Source organism: Ruditapes philippinarum, unplaced genomic scaffold (assembly GCF_026571515.1).
Source record: "Ruditapes philippinarum isolate M1 unplaced genomic scaffold, ASM2657151v2 ctg149_1_1_1_1, whole genome shotgun sequence".
Taxonomy (NCBI): domain Eukaryota; kingdom Metazoa; phylum Mollusca; class Bivalvia; order Venerida; family Veneridae; genus Ruditapes; species Ruditapes philippinarum.
Window position 1 is genome coordinate 194,836 of NW_026859317.1, and position 18,435 is coordinate 213,270.

Below are 18,435 nucleotides of genomic sequence, written 5' to 3' on the forward strand. Positions count from 1 at the left end.
ACTTTGGCTAATTTGCTTAATAATGAGCTGTGTTAGACCCCTGTGGTTCATAAAATATGAACAAATTAGGCAATATGACATGTTTACCGGAAAGGACAGATGTTACAGGGATTTCCCATAATGCCACAGTGTCACCTCTGATATCACAAATTAAGTTTTTTCGGAGATCATCAAAATAAACAGACTTGTTTGAGGAATTAAAGAAAGTGCTTTAAATCGGAGAATTCTTCTTTGGGCAACAAATTAATTATTCATCATCAAATCATAAAAATTACATCAAATTTGTATAAAAAATCAAGTAAATTGAATAAACAAAACTTCTCTTAAATCAAGGAATTATACAACCAGAAGGAAAAGTGTCCATTTCAGAAGGTCCAAAGATGTAAAAAATTGTGAACAATGTGATTATGTGCAATCTGAGATTACAAAGACATACATTTATGAAGCAAAATCTAAAGGGACTCCACTAAGATAATTTGACATGGCGAGACTGAAAATATTTTTCCGAGATCTGTGCACTATTTGATGTAGGTCTGAACCTTAACTTGTGTGCAAAATTTCAGAAAATTTGCTTATCATGTTTTTCCGGAATAATCAGTCTTATTGTGCAAAATGTCCTAAAAATTGAAAATCATCATAACTGGTATTTTTATAATACTCTTCCAGCAGAACATCTTTAGAAAAGAGTTGCGCATTGGTAAATTAGGCAATTAGTTAAAAACAAGAAAGACATTACATGTGTATATATTCATTTAGTATTGTAGAATGAATTTAAATGTTTGAATTTTCAATCACAGAGTGTTTAAAGCTTAAACTTAAACATTATTTCAAAATTTAAGAACACTGTGTGAGATGGAAATCAAATGAATGTCACAAAAACCAAATCTGTATGAATCATTCTAACGAACAATGAATGACAGGCTAAATTGCGTCCGAAACTACGAGGAAGCAAAACTGTGCACCTAATGAATAAAATTTATTGCTACTTTTAGTGAAGCTGAATTCAGTCTCGATACAAAAAAGTGGACTTTTGAATGATTAACAGACTCTTTTCATGCAATCCTCACATCAAATTATTGTCACTCTCTAAATCAATTTTGTTCAACAGAAATACAAAATAATGATACTGCTGCATCTCAATAAATGTCCCCATCACACAGTTTTTGCAAGCGTGCAAAGTTTCTGCTGTCTAAAGAATTTTCAAAGGACATTTTTTTGCATTCATTTGAATACAGATCAGAATTCTATCCAGCCGATACCTCGTCAAGAAATGATTGCGTAAACATTTGTCTAATTAGATTTGATGTGTGCATGGTGAAGAAACCACTTCACTTGCATGCCTAGACAATAGATCAAAGAAACCTTCACAACAACGCACGAGTTTTGTCTCAAGACGTTGCGAAACATGCGACCCTTTAATACAAAAGCGGACACCAACGTGACGCAAGATGCCGGATGCCGTAATATTTGAAGGCACTCGAGACCTGATCAAGATGATTAATGACAGTCCGTCACAAAACAAAACACGTCTAGGTCATTTACATGAAACAAGAAGGAGTCGGTCCATGGTGTTAATTTAAAATCATGCAATGTGACAGATTATTTCTCTGTGCACGCACCATTCGACTGATTTTCAACAAAGAATATAGCTCCAGAAGGAATTTTAACATTTAAATCAAATCAGGCACGAGTTACTTGTAATAACATTTATTTTACATTAATTAAACATGTCTTAAATAACGGTTCCCGTGACACTATTGCAAAACTTTAAGAATCATCATTTTTGCCGAATCAAAGATTAACAAACAATTCCCTTCAAAATCATTTTGCAAGACATAACAGACTGCATTAAAAAGTCTGTACTAAGCTCTTGATAGTTTATAAAATCTACCTTAAAGTTTCATGATCAAAAGAATGAACCAAGAAAAGAAAAGACAAAATAGGAGACAGACTATTTGTCTACCTAAATAACAGGACCAAAAATCTTCAATATAATTTTCATAATCAATTACTGAACTAACATGCAAAATGCCCTGAAATAGGTTTGTCTGTCAGACTTTAAAATGCCACAGTGTCAAACTGGTTCAAGAGACGTAGACACTAGAGCACTTTAACCTGTTCATCAAACACTGTAAAAATCTTTATCTTCTATCATTAACCATCTGTCTTCATTGACCTGACCATACTGACCAATCATCATGAAGAACTATATGGGGACACTATGTAGACAAGGTCAGATTTATCACTTGAGGTTGATAAATTACCTTCATATTTGTTTATGTTGACTTTCCAGTTGTCTGATTCTATGATCGTCACCTGTGCCAGGTAAACAATGAATGCTACCCCTATATCAAATTAACGTCATTAGTTTAAATTTATCACTTATCAATCAACAGTTGGGCCATCTTATCTCCCTTTGCCAAATGACTAACATTTCTGATTACCAGACCATTTGTGAAAGTCTTAATGCTAAACAAACATAACTAATATGGTACATCATGGTAATAAACTATTGTTTCACACTTGTAGTTTTATTTACTTTCATATTTGTTTAATCTAATTCAGTATTGGAATTTCATATAACCTTTAGCTGTTTATCTATCAGTGAAATGCAAATTACTACCAAAATATTAATTATTAACTGCATTTTAATAGATAATTTATTTCAAAATCTTTATGTTTATAAAGAACTATTAGAAAAGGAGAAATATCAAAGATTTCATGTTAACATAGGCCAAAGTTTATATGAAATATCACAGAATTCTCTCCTACATAGACCTAAGTAGAAGTTTTGAAATTGGATATCCAAAGGAACCACTGGTCTACAGCAATTGCACTAAGGACAATAACAAAAGACAAACAATTTATTCGCAAGTTAAACACTGTTCATGAAACTGTCCATAGTAAATGAAGATCCTTTTATATTCAAAGCCATCAAAGTCAAGGAAAACCGTCTGTAAAATAATACAAACACAAACAATACGTTAACATATGGGAACAAATATTTATTTAATGTAGTGTTTTTTTTCTTTGTATTAATATCCCCAAACAGTATGGAATTCCAATAACCTCTAGCGTTTATAATTCATGTGAATGAAATTACCCAAAATTTATTATAATGCACAATGGAAGTTTTATTTCTAAAATCATGTTTTAATCAAAACATATTAGTAAAAAATAAATTTCCAAGGCCACAAAATTCACAATATTCTCTCTGACCTAAGTAGAAGTTTGCAAATTTTATCCAATGATGTCTACAGCCAATTTGTAGCTAAAAAAAAACAATTTAAAAAACCCTGAATTTTAGTAAATAAGATTTTTTTCCCATCAGTCAAGGAAACCGTGCTACCAAATACACCCAAAGTACAGTATTAAAAAAAATGTTACTAATGTACATACAGGAGCATCAAAATGTCCTATAAGATAAGTCCTAGTCACTCACCTTAACAATCTGGTCATGTGCCTTTAATCCTTTACCGTGTGCAGGTCCCCCAACCATTACCTTGGAGACAATGATTCCCTCTGTTACCATACCTTCTCTATTGTTGTTGTTGTTATTGTTACTGTTGTCATTGTTGTTGTTGTTTTCAGGCTGTAAAATAACATTAGACATATACATATCACTGAAAGCACAAAGAACCAAAACAACATTCTCTATAATTTTAAAGGGTACTATTTGTTCAACTTTCTTCAAATTATATAATTTTTAAGTTATTTGCTATCAGTTGAAGTGAACTTAACTGTTAACATGCACTCTTAAATATCTTAAATGAGCTTGTCCATCTTTCATTCTGGAAAAAAACTTTCATCATTTTCCTAAAAATTGTCAAAATAAGTACTGAGTGAAGTTGGAACAGTGCAGACCATGATCAGATGGCATTGTTCACATGGGTAGTATTTTAGTTATTGTCAGCAGCTAAAGGTTAATTTAGAAATCATAAAGCATAATGGTCATTAGATCAGAATTATAGTGTATAAAGAAGTGGCAAAAAATGTTACACTTTCTAGCTCTTATTAGTAAACACAACTGTTTTCATCAAGTCGGCATCTGATTAAGAACCACCAACCTGTTGCATGAAAGCTAGCGTCATGGACATCTTGCTTATATAATAGGTCAGCTAAAAGTAGCAAGATTCTAGACCAACATGGCGGTGAGTAAAAGGCAACTTTGTGATTTCAAGTAAGGAACTAAGTTTAAAATACTACCAAATACTAAATAGATAAAAGCTGGAAGAATATCAAATTTTAATCAAACATCTGACAAGTGTCATGAAAGGATCAAACTTATTTTTACATAACATCTGCTTCAAATGTTTTAATATATTATATCTCTCATGGTTGTAATTGGCTTGTACCACTGCATATTACAGTACTCTATGAATTATGATCAATCTATGGGACAGAAAAATATTTATAAGCGAAGGTGTCACTTAAACCATAAATGTCTGTAATTTAACTTATAACTTTTAGTGTAACGAGACCCTGTTATCAGTACTTTTAGTACCATTGTATCCTATATCCACAAATAAATAATAAATTGCTTTATTATCATTAATATAATGTAACTGAGCTTATACTGGCACAAAACTTCAAAGGGTTTATCAAGCTTTTATTGGAATTAAATACCTTTTTATAATGTGATATAATCCCCGTTTTTTTACTACATTACCCCTGTTTTACGTTATACCAATGACTATATTTATTGCGATCAGTATCGATGATTAAATTTTTTAACCCAAAAATTATTTTTACGCTGTTATGAAATTCAATCGTTTAATTTAAGTATAATAAAAAAAGATATTTCCTTAACACTGTCAGTACTTGTAGATTGAATACAAGATTTAGTGGTTGAATAACAGTCAAACCTGTGCTAAAACATTCATACAACCAGTATTGACGGCCAACATTTTAGTTCCCCTATTTGAAAAATTACTGTGTTTTAATATCAAACCTCTACAAAAGGTAAAGAGGTTCATGCTAGATATCTGCTAATTCATACCAAATATATACCAATAATAATGATTCCTGTAAAACTTTGTGAGAAATATATAAACAGATAGAACAGCCTTGCCATGAGGAATAGCCTTCTACAAAACAATATTTATAGAGAAAGAACCAAAACTTCTCAAAGTCCTTATCTTTATTCACTCTGTCAATGTTTAATTCAATTTTGTCAGTTGACATTTCGAGGACTATACTTTGAGAAAGTTTGGCATTCCCAAGTGACACTTCCTACTGCTTTCAATCCCCTTCTTAGACAATACTCGACTATGATTTATTCATTAGTCAACCTGACTTAGAAACAAAGTCCCGACACTTTGAGGCTGAAAAGTCATAAACCACAAATAAAGCTTTTCCTTGATCAAGATCAATTTTCAATCAGAAGCCAACAAACATCTGGGTGATCTAGACAAATGTGACAATAATTGTTGTTGACAATAGCCGATTCATCGCCAACCAGTAAAACTATATCCTTATATAGTCGTAAAACCCGATTTGCTGACCCACTGGGACTTCAATAAAGAAAGCCTCCAGACTAATTGGATCATAGTTAGCATTTCACACAGAAAGCAAATCAAGAATTCCCCTCCCATAGGTGTAAAATAACAACATAAGGTCAACACAAAGTGTTTCAAGTATGACCAAGGTCAATCCAGGTCAAGAACTGACCAGTTTCAGTAAACATTTAATCAGCATGTGCCCTTTAAATTAGAAATCTAAATTTGTCTCTAATTTCTCCTGATAACTCTATTAAACAATTAAGTATTTGAATTAATTCTGCGACCGAATTACAGAAATTTGAGACTAGAGAGTGCACAGAAAATGTACAATAATGCAGGAACAAAAAAGACACAACCAAAAAATTACAATTTCCATTATAGTTGTCAACCAGTAAAAAGATAAAAATGTAAAATGTGCCGACAAATTATATGCATCGCAATGCACCAATCAAACGTTGAATGTCAAACCTATACTTTCTTTCTGTTATCCAGGAAATCATATCAAATCAAATAATTATTAGTTCTTCTAGTATATGTAATTACTTTAAAACACTATTGAAATTACTAACAGGGTAAGAAAAGCCATGATTACCATTATGAACTCAAGTACTATCCCAAGGTTCTAGGAAAAACTCCTCAGGCTGCTAAGGAGGCAAAAAGGACTGCCTAGGCGGCTCAAAGGACACCTTATATGAGCCGCGTCATGACAAAACCAACATAATGGGTTTGCAAACAGCATGAATCCAGACCAGCCTGCGCATCCGCACAGTCTGATCTGGATCCATGCTGTTCGCTATCAGTTTCTCTACTTGTTATAGGGTTTGTAAGCGAAAAGCATGGATCCTGATCACACTGCGCAGTTGCGCAGGCTGGTCTGGATCCATGCTGGTCGCAAACCCATTATGTTGGTTTTGTCATGGCGTGGCTCATATACGTATTAGGGTTTTGATATCCCATCCCCGCACCAACCTTAAATTCACTATCCTTCCTGTATTTTATCTCTAAAATCTGGACAGAAGACAACCAACAACAAAAAATCTATCAACAGAAACAAGTGCCATCTCTATACATTATGCAAGACAATTTCTGCAATGGCTGAAATAATAGATTTTGTTTTTGTAACATCTCTTAACTTGCCTCTGGCTCGACAACATTTAATTCTCACACACTGAGACACGCTACTGTTGCTATTGCCATTAAATAACTAATTTTTCACCATTTAAAAGTGTCACTGCCTTTTAGATTAAGTCACTTTAATGGACTTTCTGTGAAGTATCAATGAAATGCATGTCTGCAAGCATTCTGCACATGGCATGAAAAATGCATCGTGCACTCACTTTGTTAATGCCATACAAGACAAATTGCTTGTCTAACATCTCATGGTCCCGTGTCACCCTAGTAAACGTCTCTTCCTAGAGTATGCATTTAAATAACCCATGCCCGTTTCTGTCATGTTCTAATGAAAACTTGAAGCGAACAATATATCTTGTGGCCAATTTGTACAGTGACAATTGTCTGAGAAAAGCTTGACCAATGGTCATTAAACGGACACTGAGCACAAGTAATTAGAGCAAACAGTTGACATATCGCATCAATAAATCAGAAACTTTCATGTCCACTGTGCAGATGGCATTAGCTTTATTCAAAATTTTGTCTGTTTCAATTCTACATACAGATTAATAAAAGTCTTTAATAAAACTGGATTTGAAACATCAAATTTTTTTATATGATTAAATGATTTAATCTTTTTGTCTGCAGATCAATGTGTAATTATAATCAATTGATATTGATGATATTTACCAGAAAAATCGGGCCAACAGTTTTGTCTCAATATATACATGTGTACAAGGGTATTTAAAGCATATAAACATGTTTGTTTGGTTTTACCAAGTGCCAACACAGTATATGTCATATGGCAATTCAAAGCAGGAATGATGATTTTGGCTCACCTCGGCTGTGACAAACTTCAAAACATCACACCAGGGGTTAAAACCACCTCAACTGCTGCAGCTAAGAGATGCAAAGACTCCAGTTATACAAACCCATTTAGTTGCCTTTTACGATCAAACAAGGATAAACGGTGGCTGCAATTCTTATGCCTCAACCATTAAAGGCAACCCCTCAGCCACAAGGGGAGTATATTATATTAACTCAGTTTAAGAAACCAAAGTCAGTGGACTATTTGAAATATTGTACTTTTCTCAATACAAGTCTACTTAACCTTTCTAGCACTTATGTGTTTTAGTCTTCTTAACACCCCAAGCACAAATTTATGAAAGAAACAACCCTTAAGTCTGAACAATGTGAATTTATCAAAAATTTCCACAGACAATTAGAATCACTTGTTTATTTATTTATTTATTTTTCTGAATTTTTTATCCAAACTGCTGTATCTTCTTGTTTTACACTTTTGTAAATTTCCATTTCCAATTGTATTTATTAAGCCATTTATGAATTTTATATGCAGAAATAGGTAGTTTAATAATATTTCTTTTGAAGTTTCAAGTTTTTGCTTATTGATAGATGGAATTTTATTTGGAATGGTAGAGAATCAAACAGATACATAACAGTCTAACAGTATGACTCGTTGACCAAAGTCATGCTCCTAAACTAATTATTCACTTTATTAAATATTATCTTAATAAATATTTGCTACACTTTCTAGCTCTCAAAGTGAGTCAGTAGTAAGGTAACCTTAGCAATTGTTCATGATTCATTAAACCTTTATCATAAACTAGTCAACATTCAATGTAGAACATGTTGAAGGAGCTGAAAACTGTTCAATTATCAGAAATTTACAGCCATTTTAACAAGACTTTATATAGAAAAGAAATCATTCCCAGCCATGATTTCCATAAATGAGTAATCACTAACAGGCCTTAAGCGATAAAAACCTTCCACAATAAATGCAATTTTCCAACCATTTTTCTGCCAGCGATTAATCAAATTGACCATGTCTTAAAAAGGAAATAAACACAATCAGTGCCTATGACTCAAATGTTTAAAAACAAGAGGGTACTGATCCCTTTGGTATTGTTTATGGTAGGAAAAAAAGCAACACACATATTTAGTATTTGTAATGTTAACATCAAAAATATCAAAGCAATGAAATCCATCATTGTTTAGACGTGTCCAACAAAGATTTTTTCTTTTTCAATTCTTGGTTGTTTTATTTGTTTACTTATGTTTCATTTTTAACTCAGTGTTTTTTTTTCACTTTTGGGGGAAGGGGGTCGGTGCCCTTAGGAGGAAATATGCAAAAGGAGGTGGAATTTTATTTGTTTACTCATTTTATATTGTTTTCTTTGCAGTGGAAAAGGGGAGCAACTCTTGCAACAAAAGTTTAAAATACATCTCTTTTTCTTAATATACGGATCTAAAATATCAATGTGTCGCATGTTAAACTTGTTGGGATGCCGGGAGTAGCTCCCCTTACCTACCAGAGAAAGATTTGTAAACGACCTTGCTTAACAGTAACTCTTACAGGCATTAAATAAAACATTTTTCAGCAGTTAGTTACAAAAAAAAAATATTTATTGCAGGCAAATTCGGGCTGCCAGAAAGGGGGAAATTTAGGCTTTGAGGGGGGGGGGGGGAAACATACTATTTTTAGGGGGGAATGGGGCCGAATTTCGCCATATATTTTGGTGAAAAAAAAAACACTGTAACTATATACGATGTTTCTTGACAGAGTCATGGCGCTTGTCTGTAAGTGGGATTAATGGTCACTAACAAGTATTGAAAGTTTCAAAGCAATATCTCAAAAAAATTAAGAAATACAAGAGATGGTAATAAAATAATAGCTAAAAATGTGACCAAGATGCAGATGCTAACTTCAAAGAACTGTTAAGTAGGAAAGTTCTCTAAGAAGAATAACACAGTAAAAATCCATGCTAGAATTACTGGTCTTTGACAATATATTCCGATTATATTACAATGTATATCTAACAGCCTAAAATTATCAAATAACATTAGTAAACACCTTTCCCTTTTCTTCAACAAAAAATACAATGTATATACATGTCCCAAGTTAACTTAAATCAAAATTGTAGGCTATCTTCAATACAAAAGTTTAAAACTTACGCCACTTATAATGTAAATATTTGCAACCGAGTCTTCACTTTTAAAAATATACAAGTCTAAAATTACTTTATGTATTTTAAAAAATTAAAATTTAAGTGATGTAATTTATTACTCTATAAGGGATTAATCTATTTATAAAATATGATCAAATCATTCAATTTGAAACCTGCCTTGACGGTCCATTAACTAAGTAATTTACGGGTCATAATCGTTCAATTTAAAATGTAAACAAAGACTCATAAAACTGCCCCCATAATTTTAAACACTACAAGGTTCATTAAAATTTAAACAGATTCAATTGTTTTGTCGCAAAGATTGTGACAGCCCAGAAGGATTAAGAAATTTATGATTGTTAACGTATGTGGGCATCTTACGCCGTAGAAGCTGCATTTGTGTTGCATTCCCGATGCAGTTGTTGTAATTGCATCTTGTAAACCAAAATTTGCGGTTTCTACACTCACTAATTTTAAATTGTTTGAACCGTTACACAAGACCATCATTAATTTATTTAATTACCTCAAACTTCACAAACATTTTTTTTTTTACTAGTTTTAAACAATCTCATATTAATGGTTCTTCAGTTGCAATTTAGACATGTAAAGGAGGACAAAATATTGCTACTGTACTAATAAATTCATTGAAGTTAAAACTTAAATATCTTAAAATATTAATAATATACAGTAAGTAGTAGTGCTTAATCCAACAATTCAAGGAGACAATTACAGTTCATAATATATATTATAAATAATTGATTTTGACTGATTTTATAAAACTTCTAAAATGAAATTTCAAATATTTTTCAAAACCCTAAGGTCAAAGGGCCAAGACCTTATACATGGAGCATACTTTGACATAAATAGCTTAAGTAAAAAGAGATTAATACACTGCAGAGTAGGGCCAGAAGGTGATTATCGGCCTGCAAAATGAATAATTGCCCTGATTTCTTTAATATTTCTGCCGTTTAAAATTTTTGTCACTTTAGATTTCTACTGTACAGTACCTTCTACAGAATTGCTTCCCTTATCATGCATAAAATTAAGCGATTCATGCTTAGAATCTACTTTCATTTTTACAGCTAGTTGCTTTAATGACGTAAAAAGTGCATCATTGTTTCAGTTTCTGCAATTACTCGTGCATAGTGGGCCGATTATGATTATAAGTTTCTTGCCTGATGTCACAAACTCATAATCGGTCAGACGACACTCATAATCAGTTGAAATCATAGGCAAGTATGTTACTATATATGGTAACAAGTGTATTAATAATATATTTTCGAATTTTAATTATTTTTCTCTCAAACTTATTAAAATTTCAACCATCTGATTGTATCAAACATACTTCTGCAGAGCAGATAGTTAATCTCTTCAAAATCAGGTCACATGACTAACATATCCATACAACGAAGACCCGTCTTTAACTTAAAAAAAATGGATTTTTGAGACCGCTGCCTTACCAGATTAAGTCAGCTAGGTGACTGTATCACCAAAGTGTATACGAGAGTATGAAAGCTTTATAAGCCATCTCTCACAATTCAGCTGTCTAAACTGATGTAAACGTAATCCCCGCTCTCGAGCTATAGCTTTGATATGTTCGATACATCGGCTTGCCGAGATTAACAAACTTTATTTCACATTGACAGGTCAGTAATTACCATTATATCAGTGGGCCGGGTTCAAATCTCTAGCCATACGTCATAGAGAACAAATAACTACAAAGAGTGGCTCCGATGACAAGTTTAATACAAGAATTTAAATCAGTTTTCTTTGTCACATCATATTAAATGCGCACACGTTTTGATTCTATTATAAACATCATTCAATTAATTGCATATTAATTAAATCGAATAATTAAAATCTGCACCAGTTTTAAAGAATTTTAATCAGAAGTTTGACATCACATGGAAAAAGAGGTTATTAAATGTTTTCCACATGTCATCAATTTCAATCAAATATTAATAAAATATTTAAACAAACTTCACTCTAACCAATCTTTCATTAAATTCATAGATTTGTTCTTTGATGGTTTCTTATGATTATACAACAACAACAAAAAACCTTAATCAGCAGTCTGCAAAAATAATGGGTATTCAACGAACAATGCAAGTATTTGTTGATAATTATCTTAACATTAATTTTTTTGCAATCAATTACATAATATTCAAAGCAACTATCTTAAAATCTTAACAGTTATGTATTAGTTGAAATAAAATGATAAAAAATTATCTTTTCTCATCTTACCGCTAGACCTCCCATGATATTAAATCCAAGAGAACCAGTCACCCGTTCAAGTACCAGCGTTACACTTTGATCTGTGCCGCACTGAAAAGTACAAAAATATTATGAAACTACAAGGCAGATGTTGGAAGACCAGAATCGCTTAACTTTGTATGGAATAATTATCACAGAGTCTTTTAACACTTTTAAAAGAGCTGCCCTTTGTGTTTCTTTTGATCTTTAAAAGGATCAATAATCTCCCCTAGATTAGGGCGTTGGTAGAGAGTCACCAGTGAAGTAAACCATAAAGGTCATTAACATTTCTATATTCATAATATTACAAAACCTAGAATGTTTTTATGACCTTATTGGGCTTTAAAAGGTCACGGTACCAGCATAGAATTGTTGAGTCAACTCAAATAGATAAAATTCAGATTAATTTCTTTCTTTTAATTCTGGGCTTTTTTTGTCATTTTGCTACAGCAACGTTTTTTTCCCTTGCTTCGGAAATAATGTGCTGGTACCAAACAAATTGGGGAAAAATCCTTTTGGCTCAAAATGTCGATTTTACAGGACCATGCCAGTTACTTGGTTTATTATCGCATATCACTTATCAATATGGAAGCATCCATTACTGTTTTTGTTTATCTTTTAATTTACTGATTTTCAGGAAGGGAATTTTCAGTGTTTTTTGGGGAATTTAAGTCAGAAAATGGGAATACTGCTGTCTTTTTTTTTTTCAGAACTGTGCCGTTTTCTGGTATCATTTATATGAGGAAACGAGGAAAACACTGTACAGAGAGTATACTATAGATCAAAGTAAAGATGATAATGGTAAATTTTAAAACAAAGTCTTCTCATGTATCAAGCTACAATTAAAAATTTCATCGAGATTTTTATTATTTAAAATATACACAGAATAAACAAAGCAATCAAAAATTGCTGCATGGATAGTGATAGGTAAAGCAAATTATTAGAAGTTATTAACTTGCAAATGACTTAAAAAAAACATTTGAAGAATTGTATTTTGTCTAATAATTGAAGCAATTTTCTCTGTGTAAAACCTGCAGAGCAAAATATTTCTTGTTTTTCAAGGAAGCAAATTTCTGATTTCATAATTGCAAACATTTCATTCATATTTTTGTTGAATAATAAACATATTATTTTTAATTTTCATTCTGTCAGACTCTAGCAATATCATCCCCAGTAAAAAATTCAGTGGAATACCACCGGAATACCGCTGGTATTCCAGTGGATTTTCAGTGGAATACCAGCAGTAAAATTTGGTGGTATTCCACTAAAAGTTTACCGCTGGTATTTCAGTGGAATTCCACTGGAATACCAGCGGTAAACTTTTAGTGGAATACCACCAAATTTTACCGCTGGTATTTCAGTGGAATTCCACTGGAATACCAGTGGAATTCAACCAAATTTTACCGATGGTATTTCAGTGGAATTCCACTGAAATACCAGCGGTAAAATTTGGTGGTATTCCACTAAAAGTTTACCGCTGGTTTTCCAATGGAATTCCACTGAAATACCAGCGGTAAACTTTTGTGGTATTCCATTTAAAGTTTATCGCTGGTTTTCCAGTGGAATTCCACTGAAATACCAGCGGTAAATTTTGGTAGAATACTACCAAATACAGAGCCGGACGGACGGACAGTGCGATTTTAATATGCCCACCTTCGGGGGCATAAAAATCACTGGATATAGTAGTTGAAAATACAAAATCATTCCAAAGAGCAGATATAATAGCAAATATTTTATATACATTTGTTGGCTTTATATATATAATAGTAAGTATTGAGTCTCAACACATTTTTTTAGATGTAGAATATTTCCCTAAACTAAACAGTTATTTTGGTTATTCTCTTCTGCTTTGTTTTATAATATTTCCTTGTTAAAGATGCACTCTTACTCCCAAATAAGATTTCCTAAAGTTAATAATATTGTTTTAATAAAACACAAAAAGTGCAAGAACAGTTCAAGTACTACAGTTCATGAACAGTTCCTAAACTACATTTACATTATTTCACATTTATGAAAAATGCAAGAACAGAGCAGACAGATGATACCAATCAATTTGCGGACTGACAAGTCTAAACAATATGTACTCAACATAAGCTCTAAGCTATATTGTTCAAAAGTAAACCACAAACATGTAAAACTACATGTAAAATTTAAAAACTACACATCTTTGTTTAACAAGAACTAAGAAATAGTTTCTTCAATACAGCTTGCTGATTTTCAAAAGTGCAAAAACCAAGAACTTGAAATTAGTTTTTTTAGTTCCAATGTTTCACTTATTTTGTGATTTATTTCCTTCTGATGACCTTTTGTAAGTTCTCTAGTTTTTTATTAAATACTTCTTTTGATACACCGGTTTTCTTCCTCACTAGTCTTTAAAGATTGCTGAGTTTCAAGGGTTCAAGTGGTGGTCTCGGGGAATCCTTGCACTTATTGGTCATCTTTCCAGTCCTAGAGTGGGTTCTAAGTTCCTCCACAGTGAAGATAGTCTTTGCTAATGTAACCAAGACTTCTTGAGTATCACTTAGAATTTAGATGTTCCACAGCTTATAATTCGGGGTCCTCCACTTTTGTATTCTGACTCTCTAAAGCAGTAATTCGCTCCTCCATGCGTCGAATCTTTATACGCAGGCTTCTGCACTCATCCTCCCATCTAGTTTGGAAATACCAAAAAAACAACAACAACAATATAACGTCTAGTGTTTGAAATGACAGTTTTAAATATCACACAAATGCTCATTATGCTACGAAAAAATGCGTTTCCATAGTACCCTTCAAACCTATTTTTATACCCCAGTATCAGGGTAATCAGTTTTTCCTTAATATTTAAGAAGAAAAAGCTAAATATGCGAATTTTAATCCTCGTGAAATTAGACTGAATTCAGATTTTTGGGAATTTTTGCCATGAAAAAATATCTGGTTCTACTGTAGACAATTGTAAAATTGGGTCCTTGTAACCTCAACTATATTGCTTACCCGTCAGATCTAGGCTCAACCACACAACCCCTAGCAGTTCCTGCCTTTTCGATGAACTTTCACATTGGACACTTTCAGCAGGACCTATAATATTAATCACAATCAAGAAACTTCTAACATCATAAACAATTGACCAATATCTTTAAAATATCCTGATCGACAAGCCGTATCATTATAATTTTTTCAATTTGCATGTTCTAAGTAATGTTTTAATACTCAAAATATCTTGTTCAAGCATGTTCAACCACATCACATCCTGCCCCTTACTAATACAGTAACAGATTACCATGACCAGTGTAAATTTTAGAGAATTTAGTTAAATATATAGTAGAATAAATTGTAAACTGGAATACGGGCCAGTAAATTCAAAAATTAAAAAAATCTTAAATTCAATGCCTGAGAATTCAATTGTATTCAGGTCAGTGCTACAAGTATGACACTGTTTATGCTATTTATGTTCTTTGCAAATCATCATGTTGGATTTACTTTAATGGACCAGTATTCAGATTCTCTAGTATAAGCTTAGGCAGTGTCAAAGACAAGCTATTTTAGCTAGGCCGTATCCTGGACCACTGACCTATAAATTTTGGTGGCCCACACAACTGTTTAGTGGTCCAATAATTCCTATAAATGCACAGAAATCTAGAGATTAAATCCAACACACACCCAAAAAACAAAAAACAAAAAAAACAAACAGAAAACATGATTTCTGTGCCAATTAAATTTTTGGATTTAAAAATACAGTCAGTCATGTGCTATTTTCCTTGTTGATCATATTCCGTTATAAAACTACATAAATTAATGGTGATATAAAAATATTGTCTCTTTATGAAAAACTTTTTTTCTAATATAAGGGAAAATTGATAAGGTAGTTAACTGTCTGCATACTAGGGTGTTGAACTGTCTGGGGATAAAAAAAACTTGCTACCATGCATTTTTCAAAAAACTATTTTAAACTAGATTCTATCTTTTAGAAGGCATTAGCAAATAATTGCCTGCAGGGAAGCAGAACTGTCTTCAATCTTCAACGATGCTTTGTTTTTTATTCATTTTTTATCGATCCTTTTCAACAAAGAAATAAATAAAAACGGGTCGCGAAAATATGTGACAAATGTCCGTTTACGCAATATTTCCAGTAAGGTTCTAAGTATCTAAACTGTAACTAGGAATGAGCTGGAAATACAATTATTATTTCTATTGTTACAGTCGGCAAATTGTTACAAAATAATGCTTTTAGAAGTGAAGAAAGGTCATTAAAATAATTATAGACTCTTCATTTTTTTCTTGGAGGAGTCATAAACACGCCGGTTCAGTTTGGAAAAAAAATCAACTGGTCAGTCTGGTGCATTTATGATAATACTCACAGTGAATTTCACCGATTGCAGCTTTGAAGGTCTTCTTCTGATAATTTGCTTGAGCAATTTCACCTTCCTCGTTGTATATCTTTATTGGGGAGATGATATCATCAGTTCAACGAAGTTTTTGCCGTCTTTGAATATTGCGCGCTCAAAAGACCTGTGTACTACGCAATAAACCTGTGTACTACGTCAGTAACATGTGCTCGATTTTCATAATTTCGTGTAATTCCGTTGTTTTTGCCGTCAATACAATGACCATACATGCCATAATTTTTAGACTCATTTCCGGGACACTTTTCATTTGAAGGTGGGGCATTGATCAGCAAACGTATTTTTTTTTTTTTTTAATTTACATAGTGGCATACAACCTATAGGCCCTATAACCGGTAATTACAACTTGCAAATTTAATGACACCATAAACAAAGTCAGAATGTCAATAATTATTAACTGTTTTTCTATCTTTTTTAAGTATTTAGGCATCGTTAATTCAATCAGTCACAGAAAAGAATAAAGCTTTGTTAAGTAATGACAATTACCCACGTCGTTTACCTGAAACATTCACTGAATCTTGTAGATTTTATCACCTCATATTTAGCGGTAATTTTCACGGTGTTTGACCACTAATAAATGTCTCCAGGCAGATTAAATTTATACTGTCCAGTTGGCCAGTGTATGACACCTTCACTCAGGAAGCCACAAGGGGTAATTAATCTTTTAATTAATCAAAATTATTGCCGATAATTGTTTGTTGGAAGGGGCACGTAGATATACCAATCAAAGGATTAGTGTCACCATTGCAATGCTGTTAGGGGATAATCGTTCGTTATTAGCGTTCTTGACAATAAAATTATATAAAAAAGTAAAATTTCTTGCTTCAAAGTAGATTATTTTAGATTTTTTTTTACCGGGACATAAATCATCTCCGGGACAGACACCTTATTTCAGGGATTGTCCATGGCATGTATGACAATGACTGAATAATTTTGATTATTTCACTATTTCACAGGGGCGATATACTGGTTTAAACCATGACTGTCTAATCATCCAGTAAATTTATACTATGATTGTATTTCTATCATATAATTGAAACATTAATTTATATTATTCAATTGTTTTTAACTGTGAATAAATAATTCAATTACTTAATTGTAATGACTATATTGATTATGATGTTTACCCTAGAATTCTATTTTTGACCTCAGATTACCAACATGTATACACACAAATATGATCAGAGACAATTTTGATGGAACCTTTTTTTCATGTCGTAATTGTACATACCAATGGTAAAAATTAGTCCACTGGAAGTGTCCTTATTAAATTGTATATATATTATAAAGTCACCAAGTTCACTGGAAATCCAGTGGTTTACACTGGAAATCCAGTGGTTTACAACTGAAATAAATTTGACCAGTGGCATACCACTACTCAATATAGGTTACCAGTGAAAAACCAGTGGAATACCAGTGGAATTATAATAACCACTGAAATGCAGTGTTATTCCACTGGTATTATGTAGTATTCCAGTGGAATACCAGTGGATTTATGGTTACCACTGGAATACAGTGGTATTCCACTGACATTTTTACTGGGGATATTTCCAATTCAAACATAGGCTTTCTTCAATCAAATGTGCATAATTTATATGAAACATTTGTTTCACAGCATGCAAGATTTATTGCAAATTTCACACAGCTTTAAGCATTTCTTTGTGAAATCTCTTCAGGACAAAATTGTTATAATCTTTTCCCTAAACCCATGTTCATTGTAAAATAATTTTAGCTTGTCATTTTTATATCACTTAATTCCCTGTGCTTAATACTGTCTATCAAAGACTTAACAAATAAAAATCAAGGCCCTAAGTTAATTAATAAATAGGGTATTATTTTAATCCTTGGAGTAATCATTCTCTTTGAAGGCTAGCAAGAGAATAAACAAGATAATTAGATGCACAGTCAAAATCAAGGCTACTCAAGGCTACTGGTTTCACCCACTTTGACATATAAAACCACTGGTGTCTTTAGCCGTCAATTCAAGGATGGCAGACAATTTACCAAATAAGGATTCAATTATGACCACAGACAATTATATTCATCCAGTTTGTTCTTTCAAAAGAAAAGAACAAAGCAAAGAAAGATTGAGCTGCTTATCCATTCATTGCCAAAGGGTCATAAATGTCAGATTAGCCATGGAATATGCAGATTTAGAGATGTGTGTTTATTTATAAGGAATAAATAATAACTGAAATCAATTATATAGAAGAATACATGTAT

General features: G+C 32.4%; 1 protein-coding gene and 1 long non-coding RNA gene across 3 annotated transcripts in view; both read right to left on the bottom strand.

Moving 5' to 3' along the window:
- LOC132756051 (E3 ubiquitin-protein ligase PDZRN3-like) overlaps window positions 1-18,435 on the bottom strand; it is a 204,068-nt gene that overhangs the window by 179,919 nt on the left and 5,714 nt on the right. For both annotated transcript variants that reach the window (XM_060747021.1, XM_060747022.1), the window contains exons 2-3: window positions 11,822-11,902; window positions 3,443-3,592 (exon numbers count right to left, since the gene is read on the bottom strand). In XM_060747021.1, the coding sequence (XP_060603004.1) occupies window positions 3,443-3,592; window positions 11,822-11,902 (231 nt within the window). The remainder of the gene's footprint in view (window positions 1-3,442; window positions 3,593-11,821; window positions 11,903-18,435) is intronic.
- LOC132756053 (uncharacterized) lies at window positions 13,202-16,998 on the bottom strand. Its single transcript, XR_009629279.1, has 3 exons — window positions 16,168-16,998; window positions 14,804-14,887; window positions 13,202-14,480 (listed from the first exon to the last, which is right to left on the bottom strand). It is a non-coding gene; the product is annotated as an uncharacterized LOC132756053 (long non-coding RNA).